Raw genomic sequence first — 23,026 nt, 5'->3', positions numbered from 1 at the left:
CTCGAGTCGCTTTCACATGTGACTGGGGAGGGCCCGCAGAAACCCTGTGAATTGCGCTGTTACCTCTGCTCACAGCGGGGACGGATGAGTTGAGCAAGAGAACGTAAGAAAGAGGGATATTTAGAGGGTGGGGGGAGGGGGTGCAGACCCCTGCCACCCTTGACCTGAGAGGGGCTCCCATGGGCTTCTAGCTTTTTGTGTTAAGAATTATTACATTTTTTTTTAGGGGGAGAGGTGCTTTCATCGTGTACCCACTATGGGCTGTGTGATTCATGGCGATTCATGGTATACCCCCCGTGGTTTCGTGTGATTCATGGTATACCCCCGTGGGTCCGTGTGATTCATGGTATACCCCCCCCGTGGGTCCGTGTGATTCATGGTATACCCCCGTGGGTCCGTGTGATTCATGGTATACCCCCCGTGGGTCCGTGTGATTCATGGTATACCCCCGTGGGTCCGTGTGATTCATGGTATACCCCCCTCCCCGTGTCCGTGTGATTCATGGTATACCCCCCATCCCCGTGGGTCCGTGTGATTCATGGTATACCCCCATCCCCCGTGGGTCCGTGTGATTCATGGTATACCCCTCCCCCGTGGGTCCGTGATTCCCCCCCATCCCCTGTGGGTCCGTGTGATTCATGGTATACCCCCGTCCCCCGTGGTCCGTGTGATTCATGGTATACCCCCCATCCCCTGTGGGTCCGTGTGATTCATGGTATACCCCCGTGTCCGTGTGATTCATGGTATACCCCCCCGTGTGATCATGGTATACCCCCCCCGGGTCCGTGTGATTCATGGTATACCCCCCTCCCGTGGGTCCGTGTGATTCATGGTATACCCCCCGTGTCCGTGTGATTCATGGTATACCCCCCGTGGGTCCGTGTGATCATGGTATACCCCCCCGTGGGTCCGTGTGGTTTAAGGTGTCAGCTTGCATCGCCAGTGAAAGATCCTGCTGTGTACGAACATCATCTCTGATGATCTCTGCTCATGACTGCATCAGCCAGTATCTCAGGCAAAGTCATGGACAGTTCATGAACTATATTCTACAGACTCCCATGCTAGCTACACTGCTGTCCATCTCCAGTCTAAGAGTACTCTAACTGTAATATCCTAGGCAACACGGTCCTAGGCAACAGGAACAGTGTCCTAGAGAGCAGTGCTGGGCTGGGCACCACCTTGGTTTAACTTGCTGAGACTGTGATACTACCACACTTGGATGTGAAGGTTGTAAATGGTCGACGCATGGGCTGTTTTTACGGTATGAGCAATGTGTCATTTTGAGTTGGACTGGAAATGTTCTGCGAACTGTAAACCTGATATAACAGCTGGCCAGATGGTTGGAGAGTTACGGTCAAAGTCGGACCATTAAACACAAAAGTCCAATAAGAAAACGGCAATAAAAAAACCTCCTTTTGATATTCGCAGAACACTGCATGTGTTTTTACGAACTTTGTTCCACTTGTGTCTGGTGAAAATATTGATTAACTTGGGTAAATCACCTGTCTAAGTTTCCACTCAACTCTATGTTCTGAGACAGCAGAGTGAATATTTAACACCTTCCTTTGCCTACTTCAACTCCAGTGGGAAAGAGCGATACCCAGTCAGTTGTTTAGCTGAAATGTGTCTTCCTCCATTTAACCCAACCCCTCTGAATTAGAGAGGTGGGGGGGGGGGTGCCTTAAACGACATCCACGTCTTCGGTGCCCGGAGACTCACAGCAGAGGAAGCTATGATGCTTCTCATTAACCCAAGGTTAATTTAAAGACAATTTCACAAACAAAACATAACACCCAAATACATAAATACATTGTTTTTGAACACTTTAGACCAAGGTTGGCCTCCAGTACAGGTTTCTATGGTGGTTGTGTTTATCTTTGTCTAGAATGTTCCGGAGACCTTGAGATGGCATCTTTTAGCATCGGAGAAGTAACATCAGTTGAGAGATCTGATGGTGTCGTGGCTCATAGTTGTCAGATGCTTGGGTTTCTGTGTATTCTATGTCATCAGGAGACTCATTGAATGATTTTCCAGGGAATGGCTACTTTTCATAGAACCTCTCTTCGCGGCTGCCGTAGGGATGTGTTCCATACCTGCGTTTGACAAGTGCGTTGGGATTGGCCAAGCCACGGTTGAAAAGGGAGAGTGATATTAAGCTCACCGCTCCTCCTAAAACCAGTGTTCATCCTGCCTCACCGCTCCTCCTAAAACCAGTGTTCATCCTGCCTCACCGCTCCTCCTAAAACCAGTGTTCATCCTGCCTCACCGCTCCTCCTAAAACCAGTGTTCATCCTGCCTCATGATTCCCCCTTTTCTTCTCCTCCCCGGAGGCCATGCTCCACTTCCAACATGTTGGCCAGTGGGACATTAATGGAGTGTCTGCTCATTGGGGCACTGTGCACAATCGCACTGACACGCTGGGGGGAGGGGAGAAGAGCCCTGGGGGCGGGGGACACCTCATCCACATCCATGATTCATGGTGCAGAAGTTAAGCTTTTTTTTTTCCTCCCTGAAAGTTATTTTATTTTATCATCACTGAAAGTAGTCTGGTTTGGGATGAGGACGTGGTGTGTGTGTGTGTGTGTGTGTGTGTGTGAGAGGCACTAGCAGTACTATTGGTCTGGTTTGTGGCTTGGTGAGAGAGCTGAGGGCTCCCGGGAGAGGTTAATGGGGCTTCCCCTGCTCAGAGGGAAGATGGGGAGATGGTGGGGTCCTGACCTCTTCCAAATACCCCCATCACAGTGGGGGCCAAGCGCTCTGAATAACTCTGGGTGGGAGGAATTTCTCTGCATTCCATCTACATTCCATAGCCAAGCAGTGGGCACTGAACTAAATGACACGCACACACATTGTTCACACACATTGTTCACACACATGCACACAACACTCCCACTTGCCATCAGCAACTGCTATAGTGGTATGAAACAAACTGATTGTGTAGCTACTTTTGTGACTTTAAATTGTTTATCAGACATGTATATAGCAGGTGAGACCATGGTATGTTGCCTCTACTAGCACTAGGCCTAAATTCAGCACTAGGCCTAAATTCAGCACTAGGCCTAAATTCAGCACTAGGCCTAAATTCAGCACTAGGCCTAAATTTAGAAGCTGGCTGCACTAAAACGACGGCTTCAGATGACCTGCAAAAAAAGATCTCTATTCAGACATGTCCTGTTTTGGAAAGTATCCGGTAAGATTCATTTGAATGAGTAGACTCGAGCAGGATGCCATTAGAGGTCAAGAAAATGTTATGGTAATGCAGGAAGACTGGTTCGAACATGTTTAAACGAGTCTTCCTCCATAGGCCAAAATTCTAATGTGGAGAATGTGAATACCTAGTACGTTTAGTTAGTCAGCGGCCTACATCCTGTATGTGATCATCACACGTTATTATGAACTAGATAGACATTTCAAAGTCAGGGCATCCCAGCTTTAGTCCGTTTGATAAATTTCTACTCTTTTATTTGTTTAAAATAAAAGCTAGAGAACTTCGCTACCAAAATGTTGGCAAACAAATTTAATTGCTATTAAATTGGTAGTCCTGCCATTGTTCAAACGTAATTGGGCATAAACTCTCAACTGAATTGAACATGTTTTCTTGTCCAATGACGCGATACTGAAGTTTTCCATCTAGGGATGTTCAATTGCCGTAAACTATTTCCCAGAAATGACCTTATTGGACAGAGGCACACCTCCCAAAAGGGCGCTCTGAATGGTACACCAGAGTCCAGTTTCCTGTGTTGCGTAACATTCGTCATGAACTTTTATCTCTTACATGGTGACCCAGTTATCCTCCAATCAGGAATGGGATTTGGACCTAAACCTCTTCAGGCAAGCAAACCAAACAGCAGGTTGGAGAGGGACAAAGCGAGAGTCTGTGCAGATGTCCTGCCACACAGGTCCCGTGTAACTCAGTTGGGAGAGCATGGCACCAGGGTTGCGGGTTCAATTCCCATGGGGGGGGACCAGTACGAAAATGTATGCACTCATTACTGTAAGTCGCTCTGGAAAAGAGTTTCTGCTAAATGTCTTGAATGTTAAATATAATGTCCAACTGACTCTCTGATCCGACATCTTTATGGTTAGGGTCTTCATAGTGGTGGCTGTGTTTGTTACCTTTTTAGAAATCAACTCATGTGACTACCAATGGTATTTATACCCAATGACACCACCACTGTCTGGTTTAACAAAAAAAAGCTCACAGGCAGAGAAAGCTGATTTCCTTTCTTTGCATCGGGCTGCTATTGAGGCTCTGATAGTCTTTCCTCTTCCTTTCTGACCAACCCTTTATCTGAATTGACAGGTGGAGGTGGTATATCCCCCCCCCTCGCCTGCCCACATGATCTGAAACCGAAATGGGGAACTTCTCCTCTTGGTGGACCAGTTTCCGTCCGGCCGGCACATGTGGCGGATATCTGCTCGGAATCTAATTTCTCCTCTCCGACCATAAGCTGCTGGTTTGTTTGCTTGCCTGAGAGGAAGTTCACGCCAAAGACGCAGAAACTTCAACACAACTAGTGACTTGTCCCTTCAGCTCAGGTTTATTACAGCGGATGATAATTCTCATGTTCGTCTAGGTCAGGTGGGCCGTTTTTGTTTCTGTTGGAATGAATAAGAATGATAGGGCTTCCTTTTACCCTCCCATTTTTCTTTTTAATCAATATGTCAACGAGATTGTTCCCTGGCCCTCTTGTTTCCCTAGAGAAAGTGATGGATACTCCCCTTCCACCCCACACACAGTCCCAGGCAGCTCTAGATGGAGGGGAATGTGTCAGCACTGGGCAAGGCTACCTGATGCTGAAGCTAACATTCAGTGTAGGGTCGGGGCAATACCAGTATCACCATACTCGTTAGTATCTTGGCAAGGAAACAAAACACGAAGCGGATTTGACTTCTTTAGGAAAACATCCCTAATTTTGGAAACCAGTATAATTTATGTTTTCATCAAAATTCACATAATTTATTTTCTATAGCACACAATATTTAACATTCAGCAGGGTTTACAAAGGACCAAAGAGGGTAGTCTGCTTCATGTTATCATTTTTGCAGTGGAAAAACTATTGCGGTACTGGTATTGTCACAGCCCTAATTCAGTGCAGAAGAATTCCCCCCTCAGTGTTTCAGTGGGTACTGTCTCCTCTCCGGGCCCCATGTTTCTATTGGGAGGACTGCAGCACTTTGTCTAAATAGTTCTTCCATGGTTGGTTCTCTCATAGAGGGAAACATCATTTGATTTCTCTGGCTGTTTACAGGCAGCAGTGGCTGCACTTTGAATCCGCATTAATACGACTAAGGGGTTTCAAAGCTGCCAGATTCATCAGGCAAATGGCTTAAATAACATTGAGTTGAAAGCGCTCATTTAAAACGTCATTCCCATTTGATTTACACTTAAAATTCCTCCGTCAGGTTGCTTAGTCTCTTGTGAGGATTGCCTTTTTCACCTCTGTGTCTGCCCTCTAACCGGTTCACTTCTGTTGGTTCCTAATAGTAGAACTATTGTCTCAAATCTCTGGTCAACTTTTATTGGTCTGTCGGAGATTTCTCCCGGGATTAGTTGACCATCGGTTGTTCGCAATGGGGGTCTCTCAGGGGGTCTCTCTGGTCCGTGGAGTTAGATCATCAAACTCATGGTCATGATGCAAGCCGGTTGTAATAAGGTTTCAGTTAAGCTACCCCCTTCCCTCCAAGTCACTGGGGGGCTGAGCCAGAGAGTTACAGAGATATGGCCCTCACAGCATTAGTGATGGTTATTAGTTTCATGTCAGCATTAGATTCCACTCACTATTTAGAGGTGCTGAATCTCATTGTGTCATTGATTAATTTGGTTACAGAGAGCCGGCTCTTTCCATATGTTAGTCAGAGCAGTTGACCTTTTTGTTTCGTTGGTTAGTCATGTGGATATGTTTCTTTCCCTTTTTTAAATGTTACCGTTTATTTTGTCAGGAGAAATTCAACTGCTGCCTTTCTGTATTGCCTGAAAGGTTAGCAATGCTGTGTCTGTTTTTTGAAGTTGTTTATGGTTGTTGTTGAGTCTGCTCAGCCTTGTTTCGACCAGAAACACCAGGCTCCGTCTGTCATTATACACTGTTGAGCAGCCCTGGCTCCTCTGTTCCCTCCAGCAGAGGCAGGGATTGTGTGAACCGGTAACCTGAGTTTTTGGGAGCATTGAAGCCCATGAGAAAGGGTGTGTGCCCAGCGAGCTTGGCTGTGTGTGTGTGTGTGTGTGTGTGACGCAGTCTCTGCTTACGTGGAGGTTTGAAATGGACTCCCAGCCTGCCGGCCCTTCCAGGTCCCACCTGCACAGCCCCACAATGCCCTTTTGTTCCCAGCCCACGGCCCTGTGGGATAGCTGTTATTTAAGAGGCGAGGGGACGGCAACACCACTGACTCTTTATTCCGAGGAAAGATGGTTAACTCCTATCTGGTTCCATTGTCAGTGGGGACTGAATAGGCGGCCTCTGTCTCTGCCAGTGGGGACTGAATAGGCGGCCTCGGTCTCTGCCAGTGGGGACTGAATAGGCGGCCTCGGTCTCTGCCAACGGGGACTGAATAGGCGGCCTCGGGTCTCTGCCAACGGGGACTGAATAGGCGGCCTCGGTCTCTGCCAGTGGGGACTGAATAGGCGGCCTCGGTCTCTGCCAGTGGGGACTGAATAGGCGGCCTCGGTCTCTGCCAGTGGGGACTGAATAGGCGGCCTCGGTCTCTGCCAGTGGGGACTGAATAGGCGGCCTCGGTCTCTGCCATTGGGGACTGAATAGGCGGCCTCGGTCTCTGCCAGTGGGGACTGAATAGGTGGCCTCGGTCTCTGCCAGTGGGGACTGAATAGGCGGCCTCGGTCTCTGCCAGTGGGGACTGAATAGGCGGCCTCGGTCTCTGCCAGTGGGGACTGAATAGGCGGCCTCGGGTCTCTGCCAGTGGGGACTGAATAGGCGGCCGCTCCAGTTGTTTTTAACTGACTTTCACACTGTGCTCATTGACACAAGTCTATTTTGGAAGGTTTGAGATCTGTAAAAAATGAAGGAGTTGGGCTACATTGACTTCTCTTTTCATTTGCTAGCTTGACAGAACATGGCGTGTAGCTAGGAACTATGGTGCCCAAATTTGTATATTTCTTCTCCTTAGTGAAGCTGAAGGCACTTACGCTATGCTAACGATCACTTATACAGTACAAGGACATTTTGGAGACATGCACTGTGATCATTTTCAAAGAGCATGCCGCAGAACAGCATTGCTATCAGAGTTAATCACAGACAGTTTAAACTTGAAGGAAAATCTACTGAAGGATGTATATGTAACATTTTAAGTTCATTCTCAGAAAATAACTTGTTTTGAGAGTACTCCTAATGAACAACAAGACCTCCCACTAGCCCATAGGAAGCCCACTAGCCTTCCCACTAGCCCATAGGAAGCCCACTAGCCTTCCCACTAGCCCATGGGAAGCCCACTAGCCCTCCCACTAGCCCATGGGAAGTCCACTAAGCCCTCCCACTAGCCCATAGGAAGTCCACTAGCCCTCCCACTAGCCCATGGGAAGCCCACTAGCCCTCCCACTAGCCCATGGGAAGCCCACTAGCCCATGGGAAGCCCACTAGCCCTCCCACTAGCCCATGGGAAGTCCACTAAGCCCTCCCACTAGCCCATAGGAAGTCCACTAGCCCTCCCACTAGCCCATGGGAAGCCCACTAGCCCTCCCACTAGCCCATGGGAAGCCCACTAGCCCATGGGAAGCCCACTAGCCCTCCCACTAGCCCATGGGAAGCACACTTGAGCCCCCCTCTGTTTGTAGCCAACACATCATCCACAGAGGAAAAGTCTAAACACATTGTAGCTAAGCTGACACATTAAGTATTTTATTTTACCAGGTAAGTTGACAGAGAACACATTCTCAGTTCAAGCAACGACCTGGGGAATAGTTACAGGGGAGAGGAATGAGCCAATTGGAAGCTGGGGATGATTGTGTCCATGATGGTATGAGGGGCAGTCTGGGAATTTAACCAGGACACTGGGCTAAACACCTCTACTCTTACGATAAGTGCCATGGATCTTTAGTGACCACAGAAAGTCAGGACAGCCGATTGACGTTCCATCTGAAAGACGACAATACAGGGCAATGGTCCCAATCACATTAAGTCATTCCACCAATGATTACAAAGCATCAACCCCACATAAACGTTACCCTGTAATGTTGACTTAAACCCCAGTCTACTTCCTAGTTGCTACATCTTACGCTTCAAATGGTTCTTCAGTTCTCAGAACAGGAAGACTCCTCTCTTCCTGTTCCCCTAACCAACCCAACCACTTGTTATTGTCGAACTGACAGCGTTCGTTAGCCGCAGCAAGTCGAGCCTCTTATTCAATCGACCAACGGAAAAGGCCTGAAGGGGGTAGAAGCATTGATCACAGCATCAATTAAAAATGTCTGGTTTCCACAGCTGGCCCTGGCCTGCATGTGACTCCCATCGGCCCACCGGGTGAGTTCTTTTCAGGCCCGTATATAGGGAACAGGGTGCCATTTGGGATGCAGTGAGGTCTGCTAAACAACTATATATCCAGTAGAGGAATCTTTCCTCTCAGAGGTTGATATAATTGTTGTAAGGAGGTCTTTCACCCTCCGACTTTAATCTTCTGACTGACGACCATAAGGGCACAGACACACCAATAGCTTTTGCTGGTCGAGAGTATCTCGCCCCTCTGAACGTACTTTGCAAACTGAGTGCTCACGGACTTTTTACATGTAGAATCTAGTGAAGAATGTCAACAGTCAGACATCTACAGTGGGTGGTCCCTAAAACACAGCGCGCTGAATGATCGGCAAGCATGCTAGATCCACATTCGATGCGACGTGTGCAATTCTTAAGAGAGGTTTTGTAGGAGACTTTTTGAAGTTCAGTTCAGCACCCGGTTGTATTCGCATGATGTTTAAGCTAGTTGTGGTATTTTTTTGTCTGAAGATATTGATATTGTAGTCTTCAGATCTTTGTAGTCTTCAGATCTTTGTAGTCTTCAGATCTTTGTAGTCTTCAGATCTTTGTAGTCTTCAGATCTTTGTAGTCTTCAGATCTTTGTAGTCTTCAGATCTTTGTAGTCTTCAGATCTTTGTAAGTTGGAGGTCTTGAATGGTAACCAAAGTTATTTCGTTTCAAGGACTTTGTAGTTCTATGGACTTTAGTCCTTTTTCACTTTTTCTATTTTTAAAAATTTTATTTCACCTTTATTTAACCAGGTAGGCTAGTTGAGAACAAGTTCTCATTTGCAACTGCGACCTGGCCAAGATAAAGCATAGCAGTGTGAACAGACAACACAGAGTTACACATGGAATAAACAATTAACAAGTCAATAACACAGTAGAAAAAAAATGGGCAGTCTATATACAATGTGTGCAAAAGGCATGAGGAGGTAGGCGAATAATACAATTTTGCAGATTAACACTGGGGTGATAAATGATCAGATGGTCATGTACAGGTAGAGATATTGGTGTGCAAAAGAGCAGAAAAGTAAATAAATAAAAAAAACAGTATAAAAACAGTATGGGAATGAGGTAGGTGAAAATGGGTGGGCTATTTACCAATAGACTATGTACAGCTGCAGCGTTCTATGACTCATCAAACTGAGAATATACCTTTTTATTGAAGTGTAAGATTTGTGAAAATGGTTAATGAACTCTATCCTTTGATAAGAGTAAGCTTCATGCACAGTTGACTGGTGAGCAGCCCCCACCTCCAAGTCCAGCCAATGGAAAAAGACTCCAAGGTTGTTGTAGTGAAGCGATGAATTGACCTGACCACAGCACTCTGAGGTCTGACTAGAGGGGTTTGTAGGCAAAACATTTTTTTTAAAGGCAAAGTGTTTGGGAGCTGAAAGGGGAGGCTCATTCACAAAGCAGCATTGGGAGGGCAGCGAACAAGGATGTCAGTTCCCATTTGTATGATGTACTGGAACTCTAACGGGCTCAGACTGCTGCCTCCTTATCATAACATCCTCTCGTGTGAGGCGGAATATTTGTTCTGAAGCACTCTGATCCGACAGCCTTAAACACAGACTGGCCAGGGGTGGGAGGAGGATTTGTTTGCTCTCGGGTTGTATGGTGCAGTATACAGAAGATCACATAATACTAGGAGTCCCAGAGATCACAAGATCCATGTTTAAATGCCTATTCCTATGAATTAAATAATGTGCAGATTGTCAATATATGAAGTGTAAATAATATGGTTGTTTGTATGATTTCTAAATACTGTTCACATTTCCTATGAATTAACTAAAAATGCCACTTGTGTCTATCACCTACAATACAGTCCTAATATGTGAATTGCCATTAAATATGGAGAAAAACATCATGGCTCCTGAGTGGTGCAGCGGTCTAAGGTGCTGCATCTCAGTGCTAGAGGTGACACTACAGACTCCGGTTCTGTATCACAACCGGCCGTGATTGGGAGTCCCATAGGGCAGTGGCTTCTTCCTTGCTGAGTAGCCTTTCAGGTTATGTCGATACAGAACGCGTCTACTTCCTGAGCGGTATGACGGCTGCGTGGTCCCATGGTGTTTATACTTGTGTACTATTGTTTGTACAGATGAATGTGGTACCTTCAGGCGTTTGGAAATTGCTCCCAAGGATGAACCAGAATTGTGGAGGTCTACCATTTTTTTTTCTGATGTCTTGGCTGATTTCTTTTGATTTTCCCATGATGTCAAGCAAAGAGGCACTGAGTTTGAATTGAAATACAATTGAAATACATCCTCCAATTGATGTCAATTAGCCAATCAGAAGCTTCAAAAGCCATTACATAATTTTCTGGAATTTTCCAAGCTGTTTAAAGGCACAGTCAACTTAGTGTATGTAAACTTCTGACCCACTGGAATTGTGATACAGTGAATTACAAGTTAAATAATCTCTCTGTAAACAATTATTACTTGTGTCATGCACAAAGTAGATGTCCTTAACCGACTTGCCTAAACTATAGTTTGTTAACAAGACATTTGGAGTGGTTGAAAAACGAGTTTTAATGACTCCAACCTAAGTGTATGTAAACTAGTTTTAATGACTCCAACCTAAGTGTATGTAAACTAGTTTTAATGACTCCAACCTAAGTGTATGTAAACTTCCCACTTCAACTGTACATATTCTGGGAGTTAGAAAAGGCCGTTATGTGGCCTCGCGGGTGGCGCAGTGGTCTAGGGCACTGCATTGCCTGGGTTCGTGCCCAGGTTCTGTCGCAGCCGGCCGCGACCGGGAGGTCCATGGGGCGACGCACAATTGGCCTAGCATTGTCCGCGCTAGGGAGGGTTTGGCCGGTAGGGATATCCTTGTCTCATCGCGCACCAGCGACTCCTGTGGCGGGCCGGGCGCAGTGCACGCTAACCAGGTCGTCAGGTGCACGGTGTTTCCTCCGACACGTTGGTGCGGCTGGCTTCTGGGTTGGATGCGCGCTGTGTTAACCTCTCTGGCCAAAAGCCAGAGCAAATGCAGAGCGCTAACTTCAAATAAATTACTATAAAAATCAAATTCCATGAAATCACACATGTAATGAAAGCTACACGTGTTGTGATCCAGCCAACATGTCAGATTTCAAAAAAGCTTTTTGGCGAAAACAAACGATGCTATTATCTGAGAGTAGCACCTCTGTAAACAAAGAGAGAACATATTTCAACCCTGCAGGTGCGACACAAAACGCAGAAATAAAAATATAAATCATGCCTTACCTTTGAGCTTCTTCTGTTGGCACTCCAATATGTCCCATAAACATCACAAATGGTCCTTTTGTTCGATTAATTCCGTCTATATATATATATATATATATATCAAAAATGTCCATTTATTTGGAGCGTTTGATCCAGAAAAACACCAGGTTCCAACTTGCGCAACATGAATACAAAATATCTCAAAAGTTACCTGTAAACTTTGCCAAAACATTTCAAACTACTTTTGTAATACAACTTGAGGTATTTTTAAAAGTAAATAATTGATAAAATTGAAGACTGGATGATCTGTGTTCAATACAGGAAGAAAACAAACTGACGCTACCTTTCTGGTCACGTGCCTCTAACAAACAGTACACTTGAAGTGACCCTCGTTTTGAACGGGGCTACTTCTTCATTACACAAAGGAAAAACCTCAACCAATTTCTAAAGACTGGTGACATCCAGTGGAAGAGGTAGGAACTGCAAGAAGGTCCCTTAGAAATCTGGGTTCCCAATGAAAACACATTGAAAAGAGTGACCTAATTTTTTTTTGTTTTTATATATACAGTGCCTTGCGAAAGTATTCGGCCCCCTTGAACTTTGCGACCTTTTGCCACATTTCAGGCTTCAAACATAAAGATATAAAACTGTATTTTTTTGTGAAGAATCAACAACAAGTGGGACACAATCATGAAGTGGAACGACATTTATTGAATATTTCAAACTTTTTTAACAAATCAAAAACTGAAAAATTGGGTGTGCAAAATGATTCAGCCCCCTTAAGTTAATACTTTGTAGCGCCACCTTTTGCTGTGATTACAGCTGTAAGTCGCTTGGGGTATGTCTCTATCAGTTTTGCACATCGAGAGACTGAATTTTTTCCCATTCCTCCTTGCAAAACAGCTCGAGCTCAGTGAGGTTGGATGGAGAGCATTTGTGAACAGCAGTTTTCAGTTCTTTCCACAGATTCTCGATTGGATTCAGGTCTGGACTTTGACTTGGCCATTTTAACACCTGGATATGTTTATTTTTGAACCATTCCATTGTGGATTTTGCTTTATGTTTTGGATCATTGTCTTGTTGGAAGACAAATCTCCGTCCCAGTCTCATTTTGCAGTGGTCTGATACTCCTTCCATTTCAATATTATCGCTTGCACAGTGCTCCTTGGGATGTTTAAAGCTTGGGAAATCTTTTTGTATCCAAATCCGGCTTTAAACTTCTTCACAACAGTATCTCGGACCTGCCTGGTGTGTTCCTTGTTCTTCATGATGCTCTCTGCGCTTTTAACGGACCTCTGAGACTATCACAGTGCAGGTGCATTTATACGGAGACTTGATTACACACAGGTGGATTGTATTTATCATCATTAGTCATTTAGGTCAACATTGGATCATTCAGAGATCCTCACTGAACTTCTGGAGAGAGTTTGCTGCACTGAAAGTAAAGGGGCTGAATAATTTTGCACGCCCAATTTTTGATTTGTTAAAAAGGTTTGAAATATCCAATAAATGTCGTTCCACTTCATGATTGTGTCCCACTTGTTGTTGATTCTTCACAAAAAAATACAGTTTTATATCTTTATGTTTGAAGCCTGAAATGTGGCAAAAGGTCGCAAAGTTCAAGGGGGCCGAATACTTTCGCAAGGCACTATATATATATATATATATATATATATATATATATATATATATATATATATATATATGAATGTTTTTTTCCTCTGGGTTTCGCCTGCTTAATATGTTCTGTTACACTCACAGACATGATTCAAACAGTTTTAGAAACTTCAGAGTGTTTTCTATTCAAATCTACTAATCATATGCATATCGTATCTTCTGGGGATGAGTAGCAGGCAGTTGAATTTGGGCATGCATTTCATCGGGACGTGAAAATACTGCCCTCTGTCACCAAGAAGTTAAGAAGCAGTGCGGTTGGGTTGTGTTTCAGAGGACGCATGACTTTCGACCTTCGTCTCTCCCGAGCCCGTATGGGAGTTGTAGCGATGAGACAAGATAGTAACTACTAACAATTGGATACCACGAAATTGGGGAGAAAAGGGGGTAAAATTCAAGAAAAAAAGAAAAGGCTGTTCATTTTTGCAACATCAGAGGAATATTTTGTGCATCCTGATACAAACATTTTCTGAATGTCAGCACAATTGGACATTTTCTGTGTTTTGGGAACATGCAGTGAAATGTTCTGTGAGCCTTTTAAAGGACAGAGAATGTGTTCTGGGAACATTCTTGGAACATCAGGTGAATGTTTTTTGCACTCTTTGTCTCATCTGCACAACTGGACAGTTTTTGTATTTTGGGAACAACACTACCGGTCAAAAGTTTTAGAACACCTACTCATTCAAGGGATGTTCTTTATTTTTACTATTTTCTATGTTGTAGAATAATAGTGAAGACCTCAAAACTATGAAATAACACATATGGAATCGTAACCAAAAAAGTGTTAAACAAATAAAAATATATTTGAGATTCTTCAAATAGCCACCCTTTGACTTGATGACAGCTTTGTACACGCTTGGCATTCTCTAAACCAGCTTCACCTGTAATGGTTTTCCAACAGTCTTGAAGGAGTTCCCACATATGCTAAGCACTTATTGGCTACTTTTCGTTCTCTGTGGCCCGACTCATCCCAAACCATCTTAATTGGGTTGAGGTCGGGTGATTGTGGAGGCCAGGTCATCTGTTGCAGCACTCCATCACTCTCCTTCTTGGTCAAATAGCCCTTACACAGCCTGTAGGTGTGTTGGGTCATTGTCCTGTTGAAAACAAATGAGTGTACCACTAAGCACAAACCAGATGGGATGGCGTATCGCTGCAGAATGCTGTGGTAGCCATGCTGGTTAAGTGTGCCTTGAATTGTAAATAAATCACGACAGTGTCACCAGCAAAACACCCCCACATCATAACACCTCCTCCATGCTTCACGGTGGGAAATACACATGCCGAGATCATCCATTCACCCACACCACGTCTCACAAAGACACAGCAGTTGGAACCAAAAATCTCCAATTTGGACTCATCAGCCCAAAGGACAAATTCTCATCGGTCTAATGTTCATTGCCCAAGCAAGTCTCTTCTTATTGATGTCCTTCTTAGTAGTGGTTTCTTTGCAGAAATTCGACCATGAAGGCCTGATTCACGTTGTCTCCTGAACAGTTGTTGTTAAGATGTGTCTGTTGAGGTAAAATGGCGCCAGAAGAAATGGCAGCAGTTTTACGGGCGCCCAACCAATTGTGCTATTATTGTTTTGTTTTTTTCGTGTTATTTGTAACTTATTTTGTACATAATGTTTCTGCCACTGTATCTTATGGCAAAAAAGAGCTTCTGGATATCAGGACAGCGATCACTCACCTCGGTTTAGACAATATATTTTTTTTTCAACAAGCAGGACGCACAGGACATTCTCCGAACACCTGACAAGGCCAACATCCCAGTTATTTGCAAGAGGAAGAGACGCAGGTACAGAGGACACAGCGGGGTGCCTCATAAGGATACGGAAGGCTAGTGGAAAAGCTTCCGTTACCGTCAATATTACTCGCCAACCTGCAATCATTGGACAATAAATTAGACGAGGTACGATCACGAATATCCTACCAACGGGACATCAAAAACTGTAATATCCTATGTTTCACGGAATCGTGGCTGAATGATGACATGGATATTCAGCTAGCGGGATATACGCTGCACCGGCAAGATAGAACAGCACACTCCGGTAAGACAAGGGGGGCCAGTCTGTGCATATTTGTAAACAGCTGGTGCACGAAATCAAAGGAAGTCTCTAGATTTTGCCCGCCTGAAGTAGAGTATCTTGTGATAAAATGCAGACCACACTATTTGCCTTAGAGTTCTCAGCTATACTTTTCGTGGCTGTTTCTTTACCACCACAGACGGATGCTGACACTAAGACCGCACTCAGTTAGCTGTATAAGGAAATAAGCAAACAGGGAACCGCTCACCCAGAGGTGGCGCTCCTAGTGGCCGGAGACTTTAATGCAGGGAACTTAAATCAGTTCTACCTAATTTCTATCAACATCTTAAATGTGTAACCAGATGGTAAAAAATTCTAGATCACCTGTACTCCACACACAGAGACGCGTAAAGAACTCTCCCTCGCCCTCCATTTGGTAATTCCGACCACAATGATATCCTCCTCATTCCTGCTTACAAGTAAAAATTAAAGCAGGAAGCACCAGTGACTCGCTCTATAAAAAAAGTGGTCAGGTGAAGCAGATGCTAAACCTCAGGACTGTTTTGCTATCAGACTGGAACATGTTCCGGGATTCTTCCGATTTGCATTGAGGAATACACCACATCACTCACTGACTTTATCAATAAGTGCATCGAGGACGTCGCCCCCACAGCGACTGTACGTACAGACCCAAACCAGAAGCCATGGATTACAGGCAACATTCGCACTGAGATAAAGGGTAGAGCTGACACTTTCAAGGTGCGGGACTCTAACCCGGAAACTTATAAGAAGTCCTGCTATGCCTTCTGACGAACCATCAAACAGGCAAACGCGTCAATACAGGGCTAAGATTGAATCGTACTACACCGGCTCCGACGCTCGTCTTATGTGGCAAAGGGAAGCACAAAGGGAAGCACAGCCGCAAGCTGCCCAGTGACACGAGCTAAATCACTTCTATGCTCGCGGCTATCTGCATCGCTAACCAGGCTATCTGCATTGTGTCCCGCTACCCGCCAACCCCTCTTTTACGCTACTGCTACTCTTTGTCTATCATATATGCATAGTCACTTTAACCATATCTACATGTACATACTACCTCAATCAGCCTGACTAACCGGTGTAATTTTTACTGTTTTTATTTCTTTACTTACTTATTGTTCACCTAATACCTTTTTTGCACTGTTAGAGTCTGTAAGTAAGCATTTCATTTCACCTGTTGTATTCTGGGCACGTGACATATAAAATTGGATTTATTACTTGAATTCTGAAGCATTTATTTGGACTGCTATTTCTGAGGCTGGTAACTCTAATGAACTTATCGTCTCCAGCAGAGGTAACTCTGGGGTCTTCCATTCCTGTGGCTGTCCTCATGAGTGCCAGTTTCATCATAGCACTTGGATGTTTTTTTGCGACTGCACTTGAAGAAACTTTCAAAGGTCTTGAAATGTTCCGTATTTACTGACCTTCATGTCTTAAAGTAATTGCCATATATGGACTTGGTCTTTTACCAAGTAAGGCCATTTTCTGTATACCACCCCTACCTTGTCACAACACAAATGATTGGCTCAAATGCATTAAGAAGGAAAGAAATTCCACAAATTAACTTTAAATAAGGCACACCTGTTAATTGAAATGCATTCCAGGTGACTACCTCATGAAGCTGGTTGAGAGAATTCCAAGTGTGTGCAAAGCAGTCATCAAGGCAAAGGGTGGCTATTTGAAGAATCTCAAATATAAAATACATTTGGATTTGTTTAACGCTTTTTTTGGTTACTAAATTATTCCATGTGTTATTTCATAGTTTTGATGTCTTCACTACTATTCTACGATGTAGTAAAAATAAAGAAAAACCCTTGACTGTGTAGGTGTTCTAAAACTTTTGACCGGTAGGGTATCTTTTGTCATGTCCCCACAATGGTCCCACAACCTTATGAAACATCCTGGTAACCTTTTTAAAATGTTTTATAGTAACATTTTTGCAACAATATCAAATATTTTATACAAACCTTCTATAATCATCACCAGGAATGTGTGTTATGAGGACATTTGCCGTGACCTAAAGAAAGTTATGGGAACTTTCACAGAACCAATTTTGGTTTGCTGGGAAAACATTACTGGTACATTTATTATTACATTACCTGGAAACCCAATGATAACTTTTGGGGGAATGTTCTGCGGTGGTTCTTGTGCACAATATTTTAGTGAATGTTAAACATAAAGATGTTATTAAAAACATCCTCTGAATGTTTATCAACCTAATGTAAGAGAGAACCCTAACTAGAACATCATGGGAATATTGGATACTGTTCTGGGAATGTTTCTAGTTTGCTGGGTATTGTCAACCAAATCTACAGTTGTAGACAAAGTGAAACTTACTGATGGGCCCTTCCCAACAATGCAGAGAAATAATAGAAAAATAATAACACGAGGAATAAATACACAATGATTAACTTGGCTATATGGCAGGGTCTAAAATGAACACACGCCACCTAAGGAATAACTAGGATAGGATAAAGTAATCATTCTCCCCCCCCCTTAAAAGACCTAGATGCACTATTGTAAAGTGGCTGTTCCACTGGATGTCATAAGGTGAAAGCACCAATTTGTAAGTCGCTCTGGATAAGAGCGTCTGCTAAATGACTTAAATGTAATGTAAATGCCAAGTATGAGCACATTTACAGCTAAATAAATGCTGCAGTAGCTGTTTTCAATGTGTTTCTGTTGTTTTGGTTCATAGCTTGTAGCTAATCGCACAAAGAACTAGGACTTCTATATCTATCCATCCCGTGACACACAGCAACACCTGGCTGGGGAGCTGTACACACTGAGATGGAAGTCATTTTGGAAGTGCATTAAAGTTGGTCTAATTTACTCAAGTCTACTAAAGTGAGACTTTGTCCTTCTGTGTCTTGACTATTTACATTTGTTTTGTTCACAAGCTAGGTTGTTTTTCAATGTTTGATTTTTTGCTTCAACTGAAGGCACCGGCTACTAGTCAGATTCTGTGTCACTAACAACTTGAGCAGCTAGTGCCCCCGTTGCCATGGTAACCTCCCGCCCTTGAAGGGAGTAGCTGAACATTTGTCTCTGTAATATTTTGGTTCAAATGTAAACATTTAGCAATCTACCACTTTTTACTAGTAATACATTTGTTTTAGAAACATTACAAAGCATGCTCATCTGTTAAAAAAACGTTTAAAAAAAGTGTTTGGTGTAATTATGGCAACAATCATGGTGGACCAAAACGTTTCAGGCCCTGTACACACACGGGTTACCAGTTCCGAGTCTGTGCAGGGGTACTTAAGGTAGATATATATGTACGTACATACACTGAACAAAGATTTTACTGAGTTAAAGCTAATATAAGGAAATCGGTCAATTTAAATAAATTCATTAGACCTTAATCTATGGATTTTACATGACTAGGCAGGAGTGCAGCCAGGCCCACCCACTGGGGAGCCAGGCCCAGCCAATCAGGGCTTACTACAGACAAAAACTCCTCAGCCCCCCCCCCTTCAGACAATCCCGCAGGTGAAGAAGCCCGATGTGGAGGTCCTGGGCTGGCATGGTTACACATGGTCTGCGGTTGTGAGGCTGGTTGGACTTACTGACAAATTCTCTAAAACGATGTTGGAGGCAGCTTATGGTAGAGAAATTAACATTCAATTCTCTGGCAACAGCTCTGGTGGACATTCCTGCAGTTAGCATGCCAATTTCACACTCCCTCAACTTGAGACATCTGTGGCAATATGTTGCACATTTTAAAGTGGCCTTTTATTGTCCCCAGCACAAGGTGCACATGTGTAATGATCATGCTGTTTAATCAGCCTGTTGATATGTTTCCTTTTGAAACCGCCTGGTATAGAGATCTTGGATGTCAGGTAGCTTAGCCCCAGTGATGTACTGAGCCGTAAGCACTATCCTTTGTAGTGCCTTGCGGTCAGATGCCAAGCAGTTGCCATTGTCTAACTCCTCCCCCTCTGTGGTTTCTCTGTAGTCGCGACATGGAGAGTAAGGATACCCTGCGGGGTCTGCAGAAGATGGAAGACCGGCCCGAGGAGCGGATGATCCGGGAGAAGCTCAAGGCCACCTGCATGCCCACCTGGAAGCACGAGTGGCTGGAGAGACGTAGCAGGAGGGGCCCGGTGGTGAGCTGCTGCAGCCTGACACACATGGACACAGAAACAAACACGTGCACACACGGCTAGGCTATAATACTATATAAACATGTAGGTCTATACATACACACACAGAGAACACCACATGTGTGTGCACTTAGCTTACTGTGCCACGCTTAACATTTATAGATCCAAGCAACTCTTAAATATTCACTACTCTAAAGATTGATTTGAATCTGTTAATGCTTTGAAATAAAATTTGTTTTCATGACTGAAATCGAGCAGAATTGGACATGTCCAACCCTGGGCATTGCACCATTATGTTGCACCTAGTCTTTCAAAGCACACACACATGCTGACCTCAAGCCCCCTGACCTCTAGCCCCCGACCTCTAGTCTTGGCACTCTTCTGAGAGGATTAGATGGATATTTGTATTATGGTAATATCGCTACATCATGCCTTCCGATTGGCTGCGTGGAAATGTCAATGCTTCCACCAGATCTACAGACCCGTGTTCAGTTGACCAAAGCCGCAAATAGAAATGCCATGGATAGAGCTGATATGATTCCTTGTTCTACATGTCAGAGAAGCATGCTTGTTCTACATAACAAATGTCTGTCTGAACGTCCCACTGTAAAGGGACTCTACTGTCATTTGGGCCTCATTTGGCCTACCCCAACCGCATATTAACCCCCTCTCCTTCTCTCCCTCAGGTGGTGAAGCCCGTCCCCCTGCGACCGGATGGGAGCGAGGCGGGCTGCAAAGGGGCAGAGGTCGGAGCCGACGCACCCACCAGCTCCTCCCCCCAGCAGAGCAGAGGCCGCCGCAGCCCCTCCCCTGGACCCCCCTCTTCCTCCTCCTCTTCCTCTGGCAGGGCCGGTGGGAAGCCTGAGTCCCCCGGGGTGCGCAGGAAGAGGGCCTCACCCGTGCCGGTGATTAGCCACACACAGACGTAGCGCGCACACAATGCACAGGCATAACAACATTTTGATGATAATATAACATTGTTTAGATATCAAGCCTCTTCACTTGGGGTTGAAAGAACTGTAAAAACTATCATGGCAATATAAAGTCCTAAGTGACTATTTGGTGTCGGTATAATATACCCATGTAACTATTGTTCTGAGGCTGTCTTGATCTGATGTTGTTGTGTAGTTTCAGAGTGGCAGGGTGACGCCCCCTCGCCGGGCGCCCTCCCCAGACGGCTTCTCCCCCTACAGTCCTGAGGAGACCAGTCGCCGTGTCAACAAGGTCATGAGGGCTCGCCTCTACCTACTGCAGCAGATAGGCCCCAACTCCTTTCTGATTGGAGGAGACAGCCCCGACAACAAATACAGGGTGTTCATTGGTCCACAGGTAGGAAGTGCTGGAAGTCCACTCAGACCAATGAAGATTTAAACAGAATCTAGACTTATTTTCAAATCGACTCCCTCTACCCTCTATGTACTTGTGTAGATATTAAAAGGATTAGATGGGTGTTATCAGCTATTATACCGATACAGACATTTCAAACATATACAAGTGTCTAGACTTGGGGTTGATTGGGAATTGATTAAGCTGATGGAAGTTTGTCAGATTCCAACTGGCAGGCTAGATTGAGGCTTGGCTGCACAACGGCTCCAGCTTTTACCAAATTGTGTTTACAGCAATGGGGGTAGAGTAACTGTTAATTTGAAAATCACCAAATCGATCACTTGCAAATAATAGGCATTCCCAGCAGTAGAGTTTGCAGTGCTTCTCGGAGCCCGTGAGTCATTCATAGTTGAAAGTGGCGAACAAACTCCTTTCCCGCCTGTGACAGGCTTTGTAGCGTCGGCGTCTACCTCACCTGACAATGTCGAACTTTTCTTGAAAAGTTTGTCTTGAGAATGGCGTTATAATTATATTCTCGACCAAGTCGATATCTTCTCCTTCCGCCATTGTGGGTTGAAAAAACAGCTTAGTAGTACGCAAATTAATTTGTTGATCAATTTCAGTTTCCTAGTTCTGAGACCAGCCCATATAGGACCTGCCTCTCAATATTTGTAATCCAATCAAAAGACGTGCACGCACTACGCCTGCTAGCTGGCTCCTGTGTAACACTGGAGCCAGTCAGGAGACATACAATAGCCAACTCTAAAGCTGATTGGTTGACACTAAATTTTAATTTCCATTCACTTTAACTAGTTGCTCCTACCCTCTACTTTTTTGAACATTTTGTTAAAAATCGCGCAACATTTCAGCGCCCTGCTACTCATGCCAGGAATATAGTACGTTCATATGGTTAGAATGTGTGTATAGGAAACCCTCGGACATTTTTAAAACTGGTTAAATCACGACTGTGGCTATTACATAACGTGCGTTACATCGGAAAGCGCAGGAAAACCTGATCACAGAAAATGGAAATAAATATCCTTGCGCCACTTCCAGCAATTGTTAACAGTGAGCCGAATTAGATAAGACCGAGCATTCAACTCCCACAGCATCCCCATGCAGTCGAGTATCTTGTGAATTTAATCCTCTTTGATTCTTGGTTGAACCGAAAGAGGGGCACGACGTACCTCCGGTCTCCGCCCAGATCATTCCGGAAGAGCTCTCTCCTGAAATTTTTTCCAAGACGACAGCTAATGATATGTACATCGCCTACGGATGATTTTTATCGCTTATTAACGTTTACTAATACCTAAAGTAGCATTACAAACGTTTTGTGAAAGTTTATCGTCTACTTTTTGAATTTAAAAAAATGACGTTGCGTTGTGAAATCGCAGTTTTTTTCGTTTATCACACAGTCTACATATAACGATATCTTGGCTTTATATGGCCCGATTTAATCGAAATAAAGACCCAATAGTGTTTATGGGACATCTAGGAGTGCCAACAAAGAAGATGGTGAAAGGTAATGACTGTTTTCTATTTTATTGTGCGGTTTGTGTAACGCCGAAATGCTAATTATTTTGTTTACGTCCCCTGCTGTGCTTTTGTGTTGTATCAGATAATAGCTTCTCATGATGTCGCCGAAAAGCATTTTAAAAATCTGACTTGTTGCCTGGATTCACAACGAGTGTAGCTTTAATTTGATACCCTGCATGTGTATTTTAATGAACTTTTGAGTTTTAACTAATACTATTAGCATTTAGCGTAGCGCATTTGCATTTCCAGAGCTCTAGTTGGGACGCAAGCGTCCCAGGTAGAGGTAAGAGGTTAAGCTACAAGCGCCCGCACTGTTGATTCTGAAGGCCTGAGGGCAGATTTTAGACCCCTGGCAACACATGATGGCTGAATATGATTGGATAAAAGATCTAACATAAAGACCAGCCCTCCAAATCTCAACCTGGGGCTGGAAAAAGTGCAACCAAGAGGAACGCTATGAAATGAAGAGTGTAACTCTTACTCTGGGGAATAATTTAATACATATTTGTGGGAAAATATATTTAAAAAAAATATATATTCTGATGTTTAGGCCAGTAGAGAAGGCCTTGCTGGCCCTGATGGCCCACCACTGCCAAATACTGTTGTTGACTCATCTTATACTCGTATTTGTGGCCAAAGC

General features: G+C 44.2%; 1 protein-coding gene across 3 annotated transcripts in view; it reads left to right on the top strand.

Moving 5' to 3' along the window:
• Nucleotides 1-23,026, top strand: part of map3k1 (mitogen-activated protein kinase kinase kinase 1, E3 ubiquitin protein ligase) — a 56,088-nt gene that overhangs the window by 10,883 nt on the left and 22,179 nt on the right. For 2 of the 3 annotated variants that reach the window (XM_029646730.2, XM_029646723.2), the window contains exons 2-4: nt 19,377-19,527; nt 20,211-20,429; nt 20,653-20,853. In XM_029646730.2, coding sequence (XP_029502590.1) covers nt 19,377-19,527; nt 20,211-20,429; nt 20,653-20,853 — 571 coding nt within the window. Of the gene's footprint in view, nt 1-8,323; nt 8,472-19,376; nt 19,528-20,210; nt 20,430-20,652; nt 20,854-23,026 lie in introns of those variants that run through there. The other variant, XM_029646736.2, reaches the window with a different exon arrangement.

This window comes from Oncorhynchus nerka, linkage group LG4, assembly GCF_034236695.1.
Source record: "Oncorhynchus nerka isolate Pitt River linkage group LG4, Oner_Uvic_2.0, whole genome shotgun sequence".
Classification (NCBI taxonomy): domain Eukaryota; kingdom Metazoa; phylum Chordata; class Actinopteri; order Salmoniformes; family Salmonidae; genus Oncorhynchus; species Oncorhynchus nerka.
The sequence above is the reverse complement of the archived record's forward strand: the minus strand, read 5'-3'. Positions and strand labels throughout refer to the sequence as shown.